The sequence below is a fragment of the Piliocolobus tephrosceles genome, chromosome 18 (assembly GCF_002776525.5).
Source record: "Piliocolobus tephrosceles isolate RC106 chromosome 18, ASM277652v3, whole genome shotgun sequence".
NCBI classification, from domain to species: Eukaryota; Metazoa; Chordata; class Mammalia; order Primates; family Cercopithecidae; genus Piliocolobus; species Piliocolobus tephrosceles.
In genome coordinates, this window is record NC_045451.1 from 29457699 (window position 1) to 29482443 (window position 24745).

General features: G+C 38.6%; 1 protein-coding gene across 1 annotated transcript in view; it reads right to left on the reverse strand.

Moving 5' to 3' along the window:
* The window catches only part of DCC (DCC netrin 1 receptor), a 1259004-nt gene that overhangs the window by 824773 nt on the left and 409486 nt on the right, over positions 1 to 24745 (reverse strand). The window contains exon 2 of the mRNA XM_026455168.2: positions 19644 to 19964. Within this exon, the coding sequence (XP_026310953.1) occupies positions 19644 to 19964 (321 nt within the window). The remainder of the gene's footprint in view (positions 1 to 19643; positions 19965 to 24745) is intronic.

A 24745-nucleotide genomic window follows, 5' to 3' on the forward strand; every position in this document is an offset into this window, starting at 1 on the left:
TCTTTCTTTCTTTCTTTCTTTCTTTCTTTCTTTCTCTCTCTCTCTCTCTCTCTCTTTCTTTCTTTCTTTCTTTCTTTTTTTTTTTTCATGTTTCTACAGAAGATTCTGTTACACACCAAATTTGAGAAGCACTGAACTTACAAGTTAATTAAAATATGAGAGAGGTGACTAGGGAGAGAAGGTGTATGGAGCAGCAAACAAACAAAATCATTTCAGTGTTTCTTGGTGTTTTGGCTAAGATCAAGTGCAAAAAACAGTTCAATATTATAGGACATTTTTGATATTGAAGAAATTCCCACCTCCCTCACATAGATAAAATAGCACAGAGAAAACTTTGTTAGAGACCTGATAACAATGTCTGCATCTTATATTAGTGAGTGTAATGCACCAAAATGTTTTGGGTTCAGACATTGACTCACTAGTGTTTCTACGTAGAGGAAGTTTCCTGCTTATCTGTCCATCCATAGAGTATAAGAAAGAAAAGTGAGAGCATCCCCAGCCTCTGGAAGGAGAAGGCTAGTAGCTCTCTAATGGAGAAAACACTAGAGAAATCACCAATGTCAGCTAATAAGGGGCTCAGACATGTTCCATTTTAATTTGAATAAATATGTTTTAATTGAATGGAACAGAAAAATAATTACATTACACATTTATTTAAATATTCATTCTATGTGAATATTTTTCTTTACCGCATTAAAAAGAAATATATGGTCTCCACTTCCTGCCTGCTTCATGTACCATTCTGTGCATGCATCTGGGCTCAAGCACCCGTTCTAATGCTGGGGCATCCCAGGGCTCATCTTTGCTTAGATGACACTGAGTAAATCAGGCCCAGAGAGGCATGAATGTAAACTTCAGAGCATTTGAAAACTGCTTTTTGGAAAGAAAAGCAGGTTATTTCTTTAAAGTGTAAAAAAATGAACACCACTAATTTTCCCCTGTGGAGGTCCAATGGGAAGGAGGGACTAAGAACATTGTCCCATCTTCCTCAGCATGTCAGGAACCATGTATAGAAAATGAAATGATCTCTGGACCATGTGCCTTGAAGGATGGGGAAGGAAGATGAACCCTGAATCATTTAATGCTCTGAATGTGAGATCACTATTAAAAGTCCTGACTTCTACATGCAGACTTTTATCTTTTCTAAGTCCAAGATTCCATGACTCACCAAGTCCTTGCTCTCTAGGCTGTCCCTGTACACTGATAACTAAAGTCTTTTGACTTTTCATTGGATTAATTCACTCCTAGATGAACAGAGAAGCCCTGGGCTCCAGTAATCATGACTTTAACCCTCAGCTCCTTGGCTCTGCATTTCTGATGATTCCAGTTCAGTCACTGCCCATGACCCTGGTGGGACACTCAGACACTGTAATACTGTGCCCACTGCGAATACAACAGCAAAGATGACAGCTACGATTCCGACTGCTTTCAGGAAGGCTTCACTCTAGTGAGGAAGGCATGTGCTAAACAAATAATAATGAAATTATAATTGGCAATTGTTATGAAGGACATTGAGGGCATGGTATGCAGTAGTAGTTAGCAGTGATACCTAAACACTCAACAATAGCTCAGAGAAAGAAACAGCAAAACAGCTCTAAAGAATGAATAGAGCAATGAGCTAAACCAAGGGCAGCTGAGTTTAGGATCTCCATGAAATTACTCCATAGTCCAAGACTTGATGTGGGAGGAAGTGAGACATGCTCAAGGAAGTGAAAAAAAAATATGGCTGGAGCATTGTGAAGAAATTGGCAGAAATGAAGTTCGTTGGGGAGGAAGGAGAGGAAAAGAGAGAGAAGGGATGGCAAGAGGAAGCTAGATTACATAGGGCTTTAAATTTCATGAAAGGTTTATATTTGATCCTAAAAGCAGTGGAAAATCATTCACCAACTTCAAATGGTTTAAAACACAACTGGTCTCTATGTATGAAATATATTGTAAACCAATTAATAGACTGTTTTAAGAGAAGCAGGCAAGAGATTATGGCAGTTTCTGTTTGGATGGTGTTAATAGACATGGAAACAAATAAACACACTAAAAATGTTTTGAAAATATAGCCAACTGGTTAATGATAAAGGAACAAAGACTGTATTATGGTGAAAGACAGTTTTTTTCAGCAAATGTTGCTGAAACAACTGGACATCAGCCTGCAAAAGAAAAATGAAGAATCTAGACACAGACCTTACATATTTCACAAACTTAACTCAAAATGAATCACAGATGTAAATGTAAAATATTAAACTATAAAACTACTAGAAGAAAACATAGAAGAAAGTCTAAATGATCTTGGGCATAGAGATGGCTTTTAGACAACTTTTGAGATACAACAATGTTTAAAGGCATGATCCTTGAAAGAAATAACTGATAGACTGAATTGCATTAAAATTAAAAACGTCAGCTCCAAGAAGGATACCATCAAGAGACCGAAGACACAAGCTCCAGAATAGAAGAAAATATTTACAAAAGACATATCTGATAAAGGACTGTCAAACAAAATATACAAAAATTCTTAACACTCAGAAAAAAATGAATAATTCAATTTTAAAATGGGTAAAAGACCTGCACAGATATCTGACCAAAGAAGACATACAGGTGGCAAAAAGGATATGAAAAGATACTCCATATCATATGTCATTAGAAAGTGACAAATTAAAATAACAGTGAAATACCACCATGCATCTATTAGAATGACCAACAGCCAGAACACTGACATCAAATAATGAAAATTATGTGGAGCAGTGAACTGTCATTAATTGCTAGTGGAAATGCAAAATGGTACATCCACTTTGGAAGATAATTTGTCAGCCATGTAAAAACACAATGCAATTAGGTGGGAGTGAAATAATTCTCAATACATATCAGGAAGTGATGATTTTCTAGGATTCTCCTGAAATAACCTAGAACTGAAGACTTGCTACCATACCTTTTATTGAGGGAATTCCATTTTTTTCCTAGATAACCCATATATGATCCTTTTGGGAAGCCATAGTAGTTACTCAGTCCTCAAGACATTTTAAGGTCTGATACCAAATGGCCACAGATATTTTTCTCTTCTGTTGCTTCCTTGTTTATTTCTCCCTCACACTTTTCTGATTCTAACTTTCTAAAAACTAATTCTTCAGGAGATTTAACTGTAGATATTCAAGGTGTAAAGAGGGTAGCTGTATTAATGAATAAGACTGAAAACCTCCCTATGCTAAATAATGATAGAAAGGTAGAAAATAAACCACATGCACACACACACACACACACACACACGCACACACACACACACAGAAACACATGCAAAGAAGACTTAACAACAAACAAGCAAGATTAGAGTGAATGTTGTGACGCTTTAGAAAACGGTCTTATGCCAGCCACAATATAATATAAATATTGAAATAAGCAGACTGGGGACTAAGAATTCTGCAATCCATCAGGGTCTTGTCGTGGTATAGTATACTCCTCGGATAGCACAAAGTCTAGTCTGAAATGTTGAGGGCAGCATAGCAGAGCTCTTTGCTTTCTACAGAAACTCTTTGTGAGTTTCAGTAATGAAAATCAGCAGCCCTGACCTGTGTTGACCTCATCTGTAGATTCTTCCCCCATTGGCGATCTACCATATGTAAGCCTTCTCCCTCCAATTTCTGAGGCACAGCAGACAAGGGAAAAAGTGTGAAAAGGTATTACTCATTATAAACTGAAAAGTGGATAAACTCATAATTTTTAAAACATGTGAAACACATGTTCCCCAGGTAAGACCTTACACTCTAAATGTCAAGCCAGAGTGAATTCTTAAAGCTGAGTTATAAAGCTCTGAAAATAGAGTTTATAATGAAAATGCTGACAGGCTCTTGGAGCGACTGTAGTATAGAAAATTTAGTATGTCACCTTGTTTTACAAGATTTTACTGGCATGGAAGAAAATTAAAACATTTAACATCTTTCACTTCACCAAATTGCTTTCCTCCTCCAAACTGAGGTGCCAATTGTAACGCTATTTCACTTGTAAACCTCCTTGTTATTGTCATTGTGCCTAACACACATTCTCAACTCAGCACTCACATTTTCTTTCCAAAGTACTGACCTGCTTATTGGGGAGGCATTATCTGGTAATCTTATTCGCATTTTCTGAAGGCATGTTAAGTTACAAGAGTTTTGTGGAGGAAAGGCTGAAATTATTTACATAACTACACAGGCAACATAAATAATGCTGATTATTAAAATATTTCCTAGAAAAACGGCTTTTAAAGAGCCCTTTTTTAAAGTGAAACATTTGTACTACAGGTATTTACACAAATTCAAGGGAAAAATAAGACTTGGGAAAAAATGGCTTAGTGTTGGAAGAAACAAATTTAGACCTTCGGGCAAAATAGAGTAACTGCTTGCAGTTTTTGAACACGAGAAACCAACAAGCATAAAATGAGGGATAATTTTCTAAGACAGTTATAAATAAAGAAGATTTGTATGAAAACATAGTTGTTAATTCAAGTCATCATTAATGTGAGTTTCTTAACCCCATCATTTTTATATCTGTAATAACCATTTACTTTCATGATATGTTAAAAGCTGCCTGGGGTAGTGGGCCAATAGGTAGTTTACATGCCTTCCCAGAATATAATGAAATTCTCCCAAGGTTTGCCAACCCATAGAAAGTTCTTCAAAGCCATGACAAACTTTACTTCTGACTTTTGCTAAGTGAGGTTAAGGAGATGTGTTTCAATATCATCAAATATTAAAATCATGAACCCTGAGTATTATCCAACTATTTTCTAGCCCAGTCATTACTTTATTGATCCTGTTTACTTCAGGCAGAAGTATTGATCTTACAATATTGGTGCTAAGTGTTTAGACGAACGGAGGCAAGATGGCGCAGTTCCGGGTTCTTCAACATCAACTTTCCCGCGCCCGGGAAAGACACAGGTAGACTGGGCAGGCACAATCCGACCTCCGACAGAGAAAAACCGGAACCCGCCTAACCACGCCTACTGCCAGGTCCCGGACCCGCCTATATCCCGCCCACTGCCCTCCCACTCCCAGGCCCAGGACATAAAAGCTGCTCCTGGGTGGCGTGCTGCCTGCACTTCTTCAGCCCCGACTCCTGTCGGGACCGCAGGAACTCCGCCCCAGAGCTCCACTGGGCGACTCTCTCGGCCTCCTTTGCCGGAGGCCGACAGACCTCACCCTCCACACCTTCTTCCCTGAAGCTAGGTGACCAAAAAAATAAATTTGCAGTTTTGGTCCTAGCCTTGCCTACTCGCTGGTCCTTTAATGCTCGCCCTGGTGAGCCTGGAAAGCAAATCAGTTTCCTAGAAAACAAATCACTAAGAACTTTAAAAAGACAAATATCATCTCATACGTTTGCATAGAGTCCGCCTAGATGGGGAAGAACAAACCTCTGCATGGGAAACAGGCCAATACTCATAGAGCAGCAAAGACACAGAATATGTGTCCCCACATAGAAAAAGTCTTCTTCATGGGGCTTCTCCCTTCCTGTTTGCTGTAAGGTACCTAGGGATTCTTTAATACTACCCTGATTTTCTGTTTTTCATAAAACCTCACTTATTGAGCTTTTACTATTGATGGGGACAGGGAACAGAGAAATTCTAGGCAGAAAAGGGAGAGTCCCTGACAAAATCTCACCCTCAAGCTGAAAAGCCTGAAATCACCACCTAAAATGGGAACTTACATCCCTGTTTTCCTGCTCAAATGTTGCCTTTTCCTAAACCACTCATGGCCCCACCCTGTCTCATTGTGTGCGGAAGACCCCAGACTCAGCCAGTAGAGGAGAGAAGCAGCGGGCTGATTGGAGAGAAGTGGCTTGACTTCAGAGGAACAGCTTGATGGCATAACTTCAAAAAAGAATCCAGCCAGAGATAGCCAGACTTCAAGGGAAGATTCCTACCCTTCCCCCACACTGTACCCTTTTCAGCTTCTCTTCCCACTGAGAGCCACTTTCATCGGCAATAAAATCCCCCACATTTACCATCCTTCAATTTATTCATGCAACCTCTTTTTTCCTGGATGCCGGACAAGAGTTTGGGAGCCATGAGTGGGGATACAGAAGGCCGTCACACTGGCTCTTTGCCCTTGTTGGCAGAGGGTAGCCATGGGCCCACTGAGCTGTTAACACTTAAGCTGTCTGCAGACGGCAGAGCTGAAAGCACTGTAACATGCCCTCTGGGGCTTCGGGAATCGCAGGCACCCCACCTGGATGCTGCCATGGGGCCTGCACAGAGTTCGGTCCTGCTGGCACCCAAAAGTGTTTGCTCTGGCTCCTGTACCTGCTCACCTGTGCACTCCCTCCTGTGAAGGGTGTGCAGCAGGTCTGAGTGATTGGAGTTTGATCCTGCTGGCACCACAATGGCCGGCTGGTTCCAGCCCTTGTGCTCTCCAGTTCCTGACTTGTTCACTTGTGCGCTCCCTCCACGAGGAGTTGAGAGCGGTGGGCTGAGTAAAGCAAGCATCCCTGTTGCAAGTCCCATGAAGGGGTCAGGGAAATGTCCTGCTTCACTATGTTTTAGGTCCTCTGTTCAGTATTATTTGGTAATCTTCACAATAACCTTAGAAGGTAGACACTATCTCATAGCTGTATTTAATACATGAAAAAACTAGGCCCAGAATATTTCCACAGTTGCCCCAAGTTTACAAAACTAGTGAATGATCAAGAGATAGATTCTGAGGCTGACTGGCTCTGAAGCCTGTGCCCCTAACCACGGTGTTAACCCACATAACTAACAAGGTTCTGTGGAGTCTCACTGCCTAGGGAAGCTAAGACAAATGTAACACGGTCTTTGTCTTTATGAGATCTTTGGCCAGAGGAGGAGTCGTGTTTGTCTAGGAGTCTTGTAAGGATACGGTGTAATATGCTCCATGCAATGACAGAGGGAAGGATAGATTATGGTGGGCACAAAGAAGATGGAGCCTCACCTAGTCCAGGGGGCCAATTAAAGGTTCCTGAAGGTGGGTTGCAAGAACTGAGTCTGAGGGAAAAAAAGGCAAGAGCTAGCATGATGTATGAGAGAATAAGGCATATAGAATAAAGGGTACAAAGCCATGGCACCCACCAGAATGCACATTTATCAAACTGCTGTAAAACATGAAGAAATGAGTATGGATTTGGTTACAAATGAAGCTAGAGTCTGGGTGCAGTGGCTTATGCCTGTAATCCTAGCACTTTGGGAGACCAAGGCAGGAGGATCACTTGAGATCAGGAGTTCAAAACCAGCCTGGCCAACATGGTGACCCTTTTAGTCTCTACTAAAAATACAACAACAACAACAACAACAACAAAATTAGCCAGGCGTTGTAGCACATGCCTGTAATCCTAGCTACTCGGGTGGCCGAGGCAGGAGAATCGCTTGGTTTGAACCCAGGAGGCAGAGGTTGCAGTGAGCTGAGATCACACCACTGCACTCCAGCCTGGGCAACATGAGCAAGACTCCAACTCAGAAAAATAAAAAAATAAAAAAATAAAAAAGAGGCTACAGGTACAGGCAGGACTAAGATCCTAAAAGACATTTAGGCCACTGGAAAGAGTTATCATTCTTTTATGGTATGCTGATGTAACTCAATGGCATCTGACATTATATACAGAGCCTGAAACATTTTTATTTTGGACCTGAGAGGAATCCCAGGATAGTTCATGGAGTGATATCTAATAGAAACTTCTTTTCTATTAGACACAGCAGAAGAGACACAAATCCATATATGGAGAATTGTCTTAGACTATTTGTATTACTATAAAGCAATATCTGAGGTTGGATAACTTATAAAGAAAAAAACGTTCATTTGGCTTATGGTTTTGAAAGCTGTGCAGGAAACATGGTGCCAACATCTACTTCTGATAAGGGCCTCAAGCTGCTTCCATTTGTGGCAGAAGGTGAAGGGAAGCCAGCATATACAGAGATCACATGATAACAGAGGAAGCAAGAGGGAGAGGGAGGAGACACCAGGCTCTTTTTAACAACCAGCTCTCCTGGGAACTAATAAAGCAAGAGCTCATTTATTATGACAGAAATCCACTGTCATAACACAAACACCTCCCATTAGGCCCCACCTTCAATATGTGGATCAAATTTCAACATGCAGTTTGGAGGGCATGAATGTCCAAACCATAGTCAAAAACCCAGGACATGGATGAGATGCATTCCTCCAGGTTTCCATGTATAAGGTTCTCTCTGGCAAATGCCTGTGGCTGTTCATTAACAGTGTCAACTCATCACTACTCTTATCAGAGTAGAAAGTAGGCTTCAATGATATTTATAAGTTAAGAAGAAGCCAGCTCTATTTGCTCAGTCAACAGCAGTGAAACGAATCCTGGCTTACAATGTTTAGGTCCAGGCTAATAAAATGCCCTTGAATATACCAGTTTCTATCAAAATGTTCATACCCTTTGATTAAGTGATTACATCACTAGGTAAGAAGAAGACTTGTCAAAGGTATGTACAGAAGAACATTTACTAAATACAAGAATATTCATTCATGTATTATTAGCAAAAGCAAAAATTTGGAAACAAATAGAATAGCTTTCAATATATGAATCAAAAATTGTGAAATATTGTGCAGGAATTAAAAAGCATGAGATTGAACTGTAAGAACAAATATAGAAAGATGTCTAAGATATATCACTAAGTGAAAAAACAAGCCGAAGGATAATCAGATAATCTCATTTATGTTAAATAGCAAAGACAGAAAGTAGGTAAGTGTTTTCCAGAGCAAGGGGAGAAGGGGAAATAGGAGTGATGAAAATGCTATGGAATTAGCTGGTGGTGATGGTTGCACAATTTTATGAATATTCTAATAGTGACTGGATTATATACTTTTAAAGAGTAAATGTTATGGTATATAAACTATTTCCCAATAAAAACAAATAAACAAATCCCAGATACTCACAATGTGTATACTGAGGTGGAAGAGAACATTTATTTTATCTGCAATTACATATTCCAAACCTGGCCACTCCTGGACTGGGACATAACTGGAAAGAAATTTAGAAAAACAGCCACAAGTTTGGCTCATGGAATGCCCAATGCACTATGGGACCCAAAGGATGCTCCTGGAACCTGTGGCTTCTGCGTCAAAGAAATGCTAATTATTTTTTATGTCATGTTTCAGCCTTTGGAGATGAATTCCTTTGCAAAAGGGACCACAAAAATCCAATTCAATAAAACCAACCAGCACTGAAATTTAATGTTGAAGCTATATAGGCTTTATTAATCTTTAACACACTTTCTTAAATAGGCTTCTAGTTGGTGAAGTGTTCCAGGTAAAATCTTAGTAAATGAACCTGATGAGCAGCCTGTTTTAAGGGTGGTAAAGCCTCAGGGTTACAATGAAACTGATTTTTTAAAGTAGCTTTTAAAAATGTGTATAAAAAGAACAAGGATTATAAATCAACAACATTTTATGACCGTGGTGTTCATCAGTAGACTGAAGACACAGAGGCTGATCTAGGAAGAGCCATCTAAATGGAAAGGTGTGTGAATGTGTCTGTGTACTGTGTTTATCTCTAAATAACTCTTGGTAACCTGAGTTAATATAAATAGTGGATATAAATAGTGTACATTCATTCCTTTAGAGATTATCATGGGAAATATGCAGATGCAATAGAATACAGATCCTCTCACACAAACTATATCCCACATATATAACTATCTTTTTTTAAAGTTGTGATCTCACTGTGTTGCCCAGGCTGGAGTGTAGTGGTGCAATCATAAATCATTGCAGCCTCGAACTCCTGGGCTCAAGCAACCTCCCACTTCAACCTCCTAAGTAGCTAGGACTGCAGGCATGTACTACCATACCTGGCTAATTTTTAAATCTTATGTAGAGACAGGACCTTGCTATGTTGCTCAGACTGGTCTCAAACTCCTGTCTTTAAGTGATCCTCCTGCTTCAGCCTCCCAAAGTTTTGGGATTATAGACATGAGCCGCCACTCCCAGCCCCAGATATACTGAGACCTATCAAAGTATTTTTTTAAATTTTTGTTTAAAAAAACATTTTTTTTTTTTTTTTTTGAGATAGGGTTTCACTCTGTCACTCAGGCTGCAGTGCAGTAGCACACTCACAGCTTACAGCAGCCTTGACATCCTAGGCTCAAGTGATCCTTCTGCCTCAGCCTCCCAAGTAGCTGGGACTATAGGCATGCACCACCACAGCCAGGTAATTTTTTACTTTTTTATAGAGACAGGGGTCTCACTATGTTGCCCACGCTGATCTTGAATTCCTGAGCTCAAGCAATCCTGCCACCTCAGCCTCCCAAATGTTGGGATTACAGGCATGGGCCACCATGTCCAGCCTAGCAAACTATTTAAATGTAACTTTTCTCTGACACATGCTCATTGGGATTCTGAAGGTAGACATGCTATTCTGAGAAACCAAACTTTGAGGCTTAACTCCGCTCCAGAAATTAGAACCCCATAGCTCCATCTGGTCCAATTAGAGATACCTGAGTTACATTTCACAATAAGCGCTAGTTGAGAACCTGTGATAAATTCTGTGTACCTAAGAGCTGCTCCTCAGTTGCTGTGGGAATTTTTCAAACAAGACTTTTCAACGGAAGTGCTTTGACCTTTGAGGCTAAGGCTCTGTCTTTTAACAGGAAACTTCCAAAGAACTCTGGGCTAGAGCACTAAGAGTCACAGGTGTGTGTGTGACTAAGAGTCACAGTGTGTGTGTGTGTGCACGTGTGTGTGTGTTTGTTCATTCCCAGTATAACATAGAATGAAGAGATAAATTTGGAAATTTGGGACCTACTCTGGTTATTGAATCTCTATCAAAAATATTTATCTTGTTGTTTTATTATTATTGTTTTATGTTAACTTCGTGATTCAAGGTCCAAAACAACTTATTTGTTAGGTCAAAAATATGTCACTCCTTCATGAATCCAAATGGCTCTTTCTGATTTATTTTAACTCTTAGGTCTGCCAAATAATAGGCAAATTTAGCAGTGATATGTGTAATGACTGGTAAGATTTGACTGTGCCCTAACTCAAATCTCATCTTGAATTCCCATGTGTTGTGGGAAGGACCCTGTGGGAGGTAATTGAATCATGAAGGCAGGTCTTTCCCATACTGTTCTCATGATAGTGAATAACTCTCACAAGATCTGATGGTTTTAAAAAGGGGAGTTACCCTGCATAAGCTCTGTCTTTGCCTGATTATTTTACTTGGCTTCCAGGACACATTCTAGGTTATAATGTCTCTTTACTTTGTAGAAAAACTTTGTATCTAATATTAATATCTTAACTCAAATATTTTTGTATACAATTATTGGGTTTAAATAATATATTTTACCATACACATAAAAATATAATAGGAAAAACATCAGTACCAGAAATAGGTTCTTAAAGTTATTATCCAGCATTATTTCATCAGAATTGTACAACCGTGCTATCTAATGTAATGCTACAATTATTCTACTTAATGATGGGGTGCAGGACATGCTACACCAAAATGTGGTGGTTTGGAGGTCACTCTCTGACTATCTCCCACCTTTCTATGTGAGAGCTGTCCATAACAGAAACCCTCATGTGACAGGAGTCCTGCCCCACAGCCAGGGAAAGTGATATGGTCTGTTTCTGTGTCCCCACCCAAATCTCATCTTGAATTATAACCCAAACTGTAATCCCCATGTGTTGTGGGAGGGACCTCATGGGAGGTGATTGAACCATGGGGGTCGTTCCCCCATGCTGTTCCATGATACTAACTTCTCATGAGATCTGATGGTTTTGTGAGTTGCTTTCCCCTCTTCACTCTGCACTTCTCTCATTCTTCTCCTCCCTGCTGTCATGTGAAGAAGGACATGTTTGCTTCCCTTTCCACCATGATTGTAAGTTTCCTGAGGCTTCTCTGCCCTGCAGAACTGTGAATCAATTAAACCTCTTTCCTTTATAAACTACCCAGTCTTGGACAGTTCTTTATAGCAGTGTGAGAACACACTAATACAGGAAGGAATATCCTACAGAGATGCAGAAAATTATTTGAACAACCAGACCTTACTCGGTTTCCCCCAGTTTATTTCCATTTGTCTATGCTCTCTGTCCAATCATGTTTTTCCACAATTCTCCACTTCTCTTATAAGACTTAGCATAAAAATATAAAGCTTTCCCTAGGTCTTTGGGTCTTCATTTCTGCAAGTTACTTGTGTATAACTTTGTATAAATAAATTTCTTATGCTTTTTTCTTGTAAATCTGTGTTTTGTTAAACAGATTAGCAAGATTCATAGTGTAATATATTTTCCTTGTGATATAAAGGAAAAGATATTACATTATTTTCTTTCACATTACTATGATTTGAATCTTTTTTATCTTGACATTTTTCAAGAAATGTGAATTTTTATATTCCAAAAACATTTTCTAAAATTCAAAAGAGTTTTTGGTTACTGAGTTGTGTTAGATGTTTCTCGTGCATTTTCATTACAGTACCAGCAAAAATCAAACTGTAGATAGCTTAAGAGTTGAATAAAAGAACAGAGCTCTTAAGATACTGATTAAATTTAGAATGAATAATTAGCTATTTCTATTGTCACATGAATTAGAATTCATAACAAAAAAAGGAAATGAAAGGTTGGAATTTTTTTAGGTTATTTTGTTGATGTTTCTACTATAAAAAGCCTTGCCAAGTTCTCTATTGTAAATTTTATAATGTAGATGTCTTTTCACTCTGCATGTTTTTCAGGAATATATTTCTATTTCAATTTTATTGCAAAGTTAATTGACTTAGGAAGAAGGCAACTAAAACCCTACTCTTTAAAATGCGATTATTTAAGTTGAGAGTGTATGGGCTGTGTGATGGAATAGGCATTGGGGAAATATTGGTGATGACCGTATCTCAGTTCGGTTTAGCAATAAAATTAAAGAAAAATGATAAGATTAGTAAATATACAGCAGTTACTTATAAGACCACATTTACCTCTTATTTTTTCTTTCTCTCATGCTTTAACTACAAAACAACAGGAACATTTAGCTAAATGAAGATCATTAAGTCATTAAGAATTATGGAGTCAGAGCAATTTAATTTTCTGCTTATCATTTGAAAATAAACAATATCTCTATAAATGTAAAATGGAAAGCTCTGCGCTGTAACTGAACCTTCCCAAATAGAATTCTGAGCATATTCAAGGGCCCTGGGATACATTTTCCAAACTGCTGCACAGGATGAAGTTGACCTTCTAGGCAAAATTCTTATATTTACTCCTGTAGAGAGAAGGAATATGAACATTTTTCTTGCTGTTTCCTTTATATAACATTTGAGTGACCTGAGGCAATGTGGTTTATTCTTCCTTCTCTTCAGTTAAGGTTTATTTCAGCTTCTTTTAAGTAAGAACATAAAGGTCAGGTTATCATTTCACAAAATGCTTCATTCTAGCTTCTCTAACCATAATATACTTTCACTAATTATTTCATAACTCATTTAAATGGGAGGCACTCCAGAAGAAATTCACTGAAACAACTCCTCAAGTAACTAATTACTTTTTTAAAACACCGGGGAATTTTAATTATAATGCCGGTGTTATTTAAAAGCAGAGTGTGACAATTTGCATCTTGAACATCTATTGTAATAGGAAAGAAAAAACATGTCCTTGAATGAAATAACAACTCAAGTAAATGCAATTTAGTTGGCCTTTTATTTTCTTGATTTTTAAGAAGCAGGAAAAAAATATGCAAACTTGGCCTGAATTGTAAAACCACATAGAAAGATAAAAGATTACCAAATTGTGTTCCTAGAAGACCATTATTTATGAGCTTATTTTAAAAATTATATGCTGTCTGTTTTTCTGACACAGATTTGTCATGTGTCACTATTGAATGTATAGCTATGATAGCAAAATCTTCTCATCTTAGAAGAAAACATCTAAATCATAGTGTTTCCCACAAGGGGTTGACATTTTCAAGGCACTAAATGGATAAATCGATTTTCATTATTATTATCATTATTACCATTATTGTTATTTTTTAAATTTGTATTGTGGAGAATTTCACTGATTAAAAATAAATGACTGATTACATAAGAAATTGTTTACGGAGTTCTGAAATACAGTCCTTAGATTGAGAAGCAAAGTGATAAGGGAATAAGCGTGCATCTGGATTTAGACTAAGTCCCAGTCACTGGCCATAGAGCTCTTAGCTTTTTCCAGTAAGTTCTTAACCTGTTAATTTGGGTACCTATCTCACAGACTGTTTCTGAGCATTACCAGGTACTATATACAGATTCACTTTCTGAAACAGAAACTGCTATAAAAAGCAAGTCAGTAGTTTTAATACTAAGATATAAATGTTCAAAAATTAACAAAGACAAATCTAGCTGGACACAAATACACTATAATGTACCTAGCAGTCAGCATTGCTTTACCCTTGCAGGAGCCTGTCCTGCGCCATCCCCACAAGTATAAATGCAAACAGAAGTACCAGTTAGGCTCCAACTGTGCTCCTCAGAGCGTGCAGGGCAAGTCAGTGGACAAGGAGTTGTGTGGGCGGGTAGGTGTGGGGATGGGTGGACAGGTGGTCATGGTTATATTAAAAAACAAAATAAAATGGGATGTTTATGCTTATTCATAGGAAATCTGTTGTTATCTAGTCTTCTTACATATTGGAATTAATCCCTCATCCCCAGGAGGGTACCAGTTGTGTTAAACTCCAAGTCGAGACCAAGTGAACTCCCATGAACCAGCTTCAGTGAATCTTTTTCAGTTGGAAAGTCATTTAAAAATGTAGAGAGGAGTGCCCTGCACCTGTTTCTGAAATGATTGCAAGGTTGCTCAATCTCAAACGCCTGCTCTGGTCAGTACAAACTGTATTGATTACATTAACATAATAGTAGATCCACCGGTCAAAAATGAATCTTTTATTCTGAGGGATTTGGTCACTGCTTGCCAAAATATCTCCATAGATTTAACTTTTTGAAAACTCAATTCAGGCTTGACAGTTTGTGTTCACAGATTGCAAAGGCAGACATCTGATCCAAGATTACAATATGTATGACTCAGGATTTGTTGCCTATTTTTCATCGTCCTGAAAAAACATATTTTGCATCATTACATGGGAATATCGAAAGTTGTTCATTCCTAATAATAATTATTAAAATAACGCAATAATAATCATTGTTAGGTCTATTTATACTATGGCAGTCATTGAATAAGAATCTACTCTGCACTAGAGCTTTATATCCTACATGTTGTTTGAAAATTACCATAGCCTTGGGAGGTAGGTTATTATTATGTCTGCTGAACAGAAGAAAATCCAGAGACTCAGATAGCTGGGAACATCTAGGGTAGGGAGGATGTGCTTGGCCAGATGCAAGTTCATTTTCACAGTAAGGATTAGGGAAGGAATGAAAAAATGCTCATGCTTTTTCCTTTTTAAGTGGCACTTGAATATTCCCAAACAGTCAATTTTCTAATCACAAAGTTTTCAATAGTTAATTAATTTGTAGACTATTGATACATAAAGCAAATTATTCCAACTCAGTTTCCCAAGAATATGTTTATATATGCATATATATGGATGAGTTTAATCTGCAGAAATCCAGTGAAGCAGGAGGAGGAATAGAAGGGAGACAAGAGAAGGAGAGGTAGACAGGAGGATGGCAACAAGCAGAAAGTTCTCTTTATATGGCATAAAGCCCCATGTCTTCATTGGAAAGGCAAATGCTCACTATTAACATGACATACTTTGCTAGACACACAGCGGAGGGGATGGTAGGAAAGCTTCATAGATAAGTTCAGTGCTGCTTCCCTTCTTCAGCTGTTCTCAATCTAGAGGACTAAATAGAAGTATACACGGCACAGAAACACTGCAGCATTTTAGATTAGAGCTAATTGGATAAAAATAAAATTCCCAAATTTCAGTCAGTATGATGAAGTTGCTTTCAAATGGAGATTTAATAGCCCAGGCATTCTTTACTAACAGAACTCAAAATGAGTAGAAATACTGATAGTCAGTAGCCTGTTACATTGCAATTTTTAACAAAATGCTGGATGGAATGATAATTCTTCGTTTATCTTTCCTGCTCTCCTTCCCTCTCCAGCCAAGTGTGCACTCAAGTCTTAAAGAGCACTTGAGAAGCTCCTAGAAAATAGGAAGAATGGTGCATGGCAAGATCATTATGTAAAATATGCTGACTGATTAAAGACAGATTTCATTTGCTACACTTCTTTTTATCAAAAGACACTTTGAGAAAGCAAAAATGGAAGAGGGACATTATTTAATATGGGCTCTATACAGCACCTGAGAGTACAAAACATTTTTTTTGTTGTTTGTTTTACCCAAGCAAAGCCTACTGTTACCATTTAGTAGTGACTGGTTTATTGACTGCTAATGCTTTAAAAATGAGATTAAATCAGGTCCATGGTCTTTATTACTAGGAAGATATATGCCCCTTGTGAATTCTAGTGGTTTGGCAATCTTAACCTCAGGAGACATAACATTGATGTATTCTGTGTTGCCAAACAGCATGGTTTAAAATGCTGTGAACAGCCTTATTGCCTTGAAATGATACAATCTAATATGAGATTGTAACTCAGTGACTGAAACCATGCACCTATCCTTGTACAGAATACTAAAGATCAAGCCACTGTATATTAATATCTCAGAGAGAAGGAATTGTTCTTCATTTCACTACTGAAAGACAGAACATGTGAACGTGAATATAGAGTGCATGAAGACTGAAACTGCAACGTAACATGAATGCAGTTAACGAAAGGCCATTTTCATTAACAGTGCATAGGAGCTGCCCTTTGTAATAAGGCATCAAATACTAGCCTGCTTCATTCAAATCAGTAGACCTTCTTTCGCCTTGTGGACAACTGATGGGTGGGATTTATGAGGGCAGAAATTCTCTAGTGACTGAAAGTCAAATTGTCCCCTTTCCACTTTATTTGGAGTATTCTGAGAAATCTGCTTTTGCCATATCTGCAGCATTTATTCCACTTGTTTCTCCTAATCAATCACAATTAACATTAACATTCAGTTCTCTACACTTTATGCTCATCAATCAAATTTCAGACATCCATCACTCCAAGGTTCCAGTTACTTTATAGCCTTGATTTTCATGATCAGGATGTCACCTGGCCTGTCTGCTGAGTAGAGGGGGTTTTCTGCATCTGCACCTCAGTCTGTCATTGCTAAAGCAGACCAGGGACACCTCGAAGTAGAGTGACCCACTGTCCTGGTTTTGCCTGGCACTCAGGTGACTTCCCAGGATACGGGACTTTCAAGTGCAAAAACCAGGTCAGTCCAAAGAAAAGCAGAATGGCTAGCCAGTCTACCTCTAGGTAAAATCTGGCTTAACTGACTACGGAAAACTTTGCCATCATCAGTTTGGGTGGCTTTCACAAAGTATCATGGTCTGTGTAGCCTGTAAACAACAGACATTGATTTTTCAAAGTTCTGGAGGCTGGAAACCTGATATCAGGGTGCCAGCATGATTGGTTTCTGATGAGGGTCTTCTTCTGGGTTGCAGATTACAGACGTCTCATTGCATCCTTACATGGTGAAAGGAGCAGGGGTATTCTGTGGTTCCCTTTGTAAGGGCACTAATCACATTCATGAGGACTCCACCCTCATGATCTAATTGTCTCCCAAAGTCTCCACCTCCCAATACGATCACATTGGGGGTTAGAATTTCAATATACACATTTTAGGGAGACAAAACATTCAGTCTGCAGAGCTCTTAGTAGAGAAAAGAAGCTACAGAAGAGTAGTTTTAAGCTAGATATGGGGATTAACCGCATATCTATGAGATGTAATTCTTTACACACCACCTGACAAAATCACCTCTTTCAGATTCAACTTTCTCAAACCCTCACTAGGAGAGTGCATGAGGGAGTGGTGGTTCTGCTCAACTGTCCTGTTATTGATGAAAATGAGTTATCATTCTGATCAGTCTTCCAAGATGAGACTAGACTAAGTAGGGCCTGGGAAAGAAAGCCCACCACAAATGATTAAACAGCCTATGATTCAATTTTGTTTTTACTGAGAACTAAAGATTACGTTGAAAGCAGCCCTTCAAATCTGCGTACTCATTCATAACTTAAATTTATTTCAAGTTGGATCTGCTTGCCTTGCTTTATAGTCAATACAAAAGTTAAAAAAAAAAAAAAAAAAAAACAGGTTTTGGTGAAATCGTTATAGTAACAAGTGAAAAAACTGATTCTTCTCTTTGCAGGTCTAACATTTCAGGGGCCAACAGAAATAACTATGAGCTGCCTTCTAACCAGAAGAGTGGGGCAGAAATGGCAATATCATGGATTCCAGAATGGTCAGTACCATTTTTTCAGGGTCTACATGACTTCAGTGTATCCAGGTGAAAACAAAAACTGTTCATCTTATTACTCAGCTGTTGAGCCAACATGTTACCAAGCATTAAGAAATTTGGAAGCACTAGAAGCAATTTTTATTTCTCACTTGAGATGTATATGTAGTAGGCCATGCCACTATAATTAAAATAAAATTTACTCTTCTTAAGGCCCAACAACGAAAAAATTGACTCTGCAAAAGTTTTGCATTTAATGAAGCTGTAAAGTAGGATTAGAAAATTTTTTTTTCTAATATTTTTCTATTAATGAGAAGTCCTCCCTTAGATATAAGCAGTAAGTCAACTTGAAAGTTTTGTTAAAAAAAATCTCATAACATTATGCAGCCAGTTGAGGTCCTATGACTGTTTTCTAAGCTAATTTAAGGAGAAAGGTCAGTCAAAACCATGAGAGAATAAACATGAATCTTTTTTCATCTTTCCTTTTTCTTAAAAGTGTGCATTGTTGGTGAAAATGTAAATTTGACAGCCATCATGAAAAATGGTTATGTAGCTTTCTCAAAAAACTAGAATTAGAATTACCGTATGATACACCAATCCCACTTATGAGTATATATCCAAAGGAATTGAAATGAGGATATATAAGAGATATCTATACTCCGTCTTAATTGCAGCATTATTCACAAGAGCCAAGATATGGAATCAATCATGAATGGGTGAATGGGTAAAGAAAATATTATATATATATGTGTGTGTGTGTATGTGTATGATATATATATATATATATATATATATATATATATATATACATACACACAATGGAATACTATTCAGCCTTAAAACAAGAGTAAATCCTGTTCTTTGTGATAACATAGATGAACCTAGAGGATATTATGCTAAGGGAAACATGCCAGGCACTGAAAGAAAAATACTGCATGATCTCACTTACAGGTAGAATCTATTATAAAAAAAGTCAGACTCATAGAACTAGAGAGCAGAATGGTTACAAAGGGCTTGGGAAGATGGGGCGTGGTAAGGAATGGAAAGATGTTTCTCAAAGGGCACAAGGTTTCAGTTAGAGAGAAGAAATAAGCTTTTAATATCTATTGCACAACATAGTATACATCAAAATTGCTAAAAGAGTAGACTTAAAATGCTCTCACCACAGAAAAGAGGTAAGTATGTGGTGACAGATATGTTAATTAGCTTGATATAATCACTCCACGATGGATACATACATCAAAACATGACATTGTACCTCATAAAAATATATAATTATTTGTCAATTTAAAATTTAAAACATTTAAAAAATATACATTATTTCTACAAAAATTATTTTCTTATCTCCAAAAAAGAATAAGAAGAAGAGAGGAAGGAGGAGGAGGAAGAGAAGGAAGAATTCACTTACCTGCTACTGCAACTTTTGCTGTCCTACTAATAATTGAGCCAGAATCTCCTAAAGATGCCTCACATTGGTAGAGTCCCTCATCTGGCTTGTGGTGTCTGGAATGAAGTATGTTTTGTATCAACAGAGACCCATTTGAAAGTTGCTGCTTCCTTTCGTCCATTCCCAAGGCTAGATGGATGCCATCTTTCTTCCACTTGATCACTGGAACTCCTCGGTCAGACTCTGCAGAGCAGTCGAGGAGGACATTTCCTCCCCGCATTGTGACGGCATCAGAAGGTTCTGAGAGGAAGCGCAGTGCTGTGAAAGCTTTAATTTGAAAACCTGGAACAAGAGAGCACAGGGAAATATGTTCATGTATTCAAATAAATCTCAGGCTTAGATTCCCTTTCTTTTCTTTACAAAGCTTTTCACAAACGCTGAGGGCTTTGAAAACTGTCCAAAAACAAATAAAAACTAAAATCAAGGATATTATGTTAAATAAGTAAAAAAGTACCCAGTCGAGGTAACCACAATTAAGAAAACAATTGGTTCCAAAAGTTAATATTATGAGAAATTGCAAATTCATATAAATCCTGGCATGCTTATTACCGCCTATCAGTTAGTACATGAAAATTTAAGCAGAAAAAACTAATATTTTCCAAATAAAACTAGATATTTTAAAGTAGCAACAGTTATTAGTGTGGTAGCTAAGATTTGGGGGGAGATTATTTCTATTTCTTCATTCTGATTATGGCATCCATTGAAACTTTTAAAAAATCCAATCAGATACAGTGTTCTATAAGAATAAAAGTCAACTCTGAACAGCATGGGCAAAGTTATTTAGGACAAAGCTCAGGTGGGTTTTTAAACTGGCAGAAGCAAGTCAATAAAGCCACTACCAAAAATTACAAATCCCTGAAGGGTCTTAATTTTCATCCAAATGTTTCTCATGGACTTGGAAATCTAAATAAATATAACAGTTGAAATTTTTTCATAAACATAAATGAACATAAAGAATCAACGAGGTAATAGAAAGTCATTTAAGAATCTTGAGGGGAGGGAGCAAGTATAATTAGTTAAAGTATACTGTTATCGAAGCTGGCAGCATAGCATTTGACAGAATACTCGCATGATGAGTCAACGACCTTGACAAGGTTTCAGGAGGTCACTGGCTCCACCATTTGCTCAGACAGGTGTATACTTAAATCATTCAAGTCAAATTACTTTCAATTTCATTTTGAACAATCTTTGGGGCTAGAGATTCTACAATGTCCCTTGCTATCTTGTTTTCAATATTTAATCATTTTAAGGGTCTAACTGTCTTGCTGATGTTTAATCCCATTTTCTTCTGAAACACCTTGTGTGAAAATGCAGAAGAGGTAGATATTTTTTTAAGATCCCTTTATTTGTTTGAAACAGCATTTCATTTCTTAAAAAAATACCACCTAAATTATGTTTTAGTCTTTTTTTTTTTTTTTTTTTTCAGCATAGCAACCTTGATTTCATTAGCTCCCTTAATTTTTCTGTAATGGGAACACTTTTAGTTGTACTTTGTAAAATCATTCCATTCTTCCGTCATTTAAAAGGCAAGCATCTAAATTGCAGGTAATCCATATTCTCATAAGGGATTAGCTCATACTCTTCTGATGGACAGAAACTATTTCTATCTTTGTAGACCCTATTTTCCAGTGAAGAGAAGGCAGAACAGGTTTCTCCCTGGTTTTATTTGCTTCATTCCTGCATACTCAATTTTTGTAAAACTTATGCCTGAAGTCTGTTATTTTGCCAAATGATGTCTTGTGTCACTCACTGTCATATATTCATTCCTTTCACCTTGGCCACTAACTCAGAAAGCATCTGGAACTTAGCTTGAATTAATATAAATTGTAAAATAATGGTGAGCACATAACTCTACTATAGATGATATTGATGAACATCCCAGACGACAGCAGCCTGGTGTCTTTATTTTCAAATACGCTCCTTCTCCCCACAGATCCTTTTGGCATAGCCAACCCAATTATAGTACACCCTGTTCTTCTAGTGGAAAGTACATTGAATGGGGTGTCTGGATATCTAGCCTTAGGTCTTGGCTTTATCACTTCAAAATTCATGACTCAGAAAGGTCTTTTAAGTCCTCAGAAACTCAGTTCCCTCATCTGCAAAAATGAAGAAGTTGAACTAGATGATCTCTAAGTTCAACATCTAGTGTGGAGGCTTTTAGAACAAGATTGGGTGAGAGCATCTGTCAAATGAGCCTTGCTCTAAGCTCGCTGAATCAATGCAGACTGATTTTGCTGAAAATACCTTTCCCATGTCTACATTATCTCTTCCTCTACCAGAAAAGAATCACAAGCTAGCAAACCTGGCTTGAGAAACACTAAAGATGAGACAGCAGAAAAGAAGTTCTAATGTCCTTGAATGCCAAGATATTTCGCTAGAGTAATACCCACAATTTCCATACAAGTAGCATTAATAAAGAAGAAATAAATTTGAAATTCAAGACCAGGCAACTATATTAGAAAGCATTTATTGCTTTTTTGTTCTTCCTGGGGCCTATATTTTAAACACAACCTCATGTTGAGCACCTTATTTATGTCACAGAACACATAATACATTGAACACAGCTGTTTATGACAGCATGTTAACGAGCATATGTGCCCATTATCACACATAAATAATCCACTTAGTCTGAAACAAGGAGGTTATGACAGTTTTCAGTGCTGTGAGTACATAGATCAACTTTTCTTTAACACAATTACCCTTGCAGTTCACTGGCAATTTGAGCTTTTTGTACTCTTTATAACAATTATATTTTGTATATATGGCTTTGGGATATAGGCACCTCACTGCTTTAAGTAGCTTGCATTAGTGATTAGTTTTATAGAAAAGATGGATCCTGGTGAATCAAGTTTAATAGAGAAATAGTAGATGTGATTCTATTGGTCTCCTTTTCTAAGTTTCAGTTCATGGTAGTGACAGTGGCAGGAGGCAGACAAATTCCCAGGCAGACAGGGATGGGTCGCCAGTGAAACCCAACCTTCAAGCTGAAAACAACCTACAGCCTGAAAACTGAGCTGCTGGTTCTGAATGGAGTCTGGGACCAGAGTGAGAACTTCTGTTCCTGTCTGCCTGTTCTTTCCTGATTGGTTCTTTCTGAAAATTTCTTTTTTTTTTTTTTTTCTTTTTTTTCTTTTTTTGGGGCGATGGAGTCTGGCTCTGTCTCCTAGGCTGGAGTGCAGTGATGCGATTTTGGCTCACTGCAACCTCTGCCTCAGGTGACTCTCCTGCCTCAGCATCCTGAGTAACTGGGATTACAGGCACACACCACCAAACCTGGTTAATTATTGTATTTTTAGTAGAGACGGCCATGTTGGTCATGGTTGGCCAGGCTGGTCTCAGACTCCTGACCTCAGTTGTTCTGCCTGCCTCAGCCTCCCGAAGTGCTTGGATTACAGGCATGAGCCAATGGGCCCAGCCTGAATAATGCTTTTCAACCAATCAGATGTTGCCTTTTCCAAGACTACCTACAGCCTGCACCTCCCCATTCTGAGCCTATATAAACTCCAGACTCAGCCATACCTGGGAACAACCCACTGCAGATCACCTCTCTGCTGAGAGATGTTCTGTTACTCAATAAAACTTTTCTCCACCTTGCTCACTCTCCAGTTGTCCACATAACCTCATTCTTCTGGGATGCAGGACAAGAACCCGGGACCCACTGAACAGCAGGTGCAAAAGGAGCTGTAACACTGTAGCCCTCCAGCCCTCCACTGCTGCCTGGAGGGCCATCCAAGACGACAAGAAGCGGCAGTGGGGCTGGGCCGGCCCAAGAGCCCTGGGCCAGAGTAGGGCAGCAGGACTGAATGAGCTGTAACACTAAGGAGCCAAAACACACTCCTGCCCAACCCCTGCCCCGTTCGCTGTGCTGCACAGGGCAGGAAGGAGAGAAGAGCTGCAACCCTTCTGGAGGCGCAGACCTTGGGACTTCCTGAGCCAGAGCTCTGACACACCCTTGTTTGCTGGGTTACAGGAACAAACAAACGGTGACATGCTGTAACACCCTTTTGGGGCTCTGCGGTTGCTGGCGTCTCTAAGTTTTGTGGGTGTCACCGTGTTCCTCCGGTCCAGACACCAGCATCGTAGGCAGAATTTGCTTGCAGTATGCCTGGTCCAGCTGCCGCCTCACAGGGAACCGGCTCTTGTGCCGGCAACTAAAGCTGCCTGCCCCACCGCAGCTGCTGGCGCACCTGACCCTGTGCAGTGGCTGGACTCTGCACTCACTCACTCAGACACCCCTCACCGCTCCATGCCTGGCAAGCCCATAGTGGGCGTGGGATCAGGGGTGGCAGCACCACCCGAGCGCAGCCTGTCAGGCTGAGTGGGCGGAACCAGCTCAGCCGCCAGCTCAGAGCCCAGTGAGGCCCAGGCAGGAGTGCTGCGTGTTGCGGAAGATTTCCAGCGGGCGAAGCAGCACAGAAAAATACCCTGTGTCATTAGGCAAGGCTACCTTCAACTTCCTTGTATTTCACACGGGCCTAAGAAATGTCCCACGAATACATTACATTGACATCAATTTAGGTCCCCCTGAACCCTTTCTCTTAGTGTACTGGTTCCATTTGGAAAGATTTTGGCCAACAGTATATAATTTCTTAATATAAAATAATTTTATAAAATGACTTCATCCAATAATTAATCTTAAAGCAACTACGCTGATTTAATGTATGAAGAGAGGAAGACAGAGAAGATAAAACTGAAGAAGACAACAAGTAGAAGTAACTTTGGAGCCTGTGGCTCAAAAAGTTGTAGTCTGGAATTAGGTACTCAGAGTTCAATGAAAGTGTAGACCTCTTGGAAAATATATGAAAGGAGGTCGTGGGAAGACAACAGAAGAACTCGTTTTGAGAATCAAAACTAAACTTCCTATTTTACAATACTGCAGAGAATTTTACATTAGAATTGCAACGGTGAGGATTTTATCCAGGAGAAAACCTAATGGAGAAGTTTATTTTGTTGGTCTTATTTTTAAGATGTCCAATGGCCATTCCCTAGCCTTGCTTCATAAAGAAAGATTATTTATTTATTTATTTATTTATTTATTTATTTATTTATTTATTTATTTATTT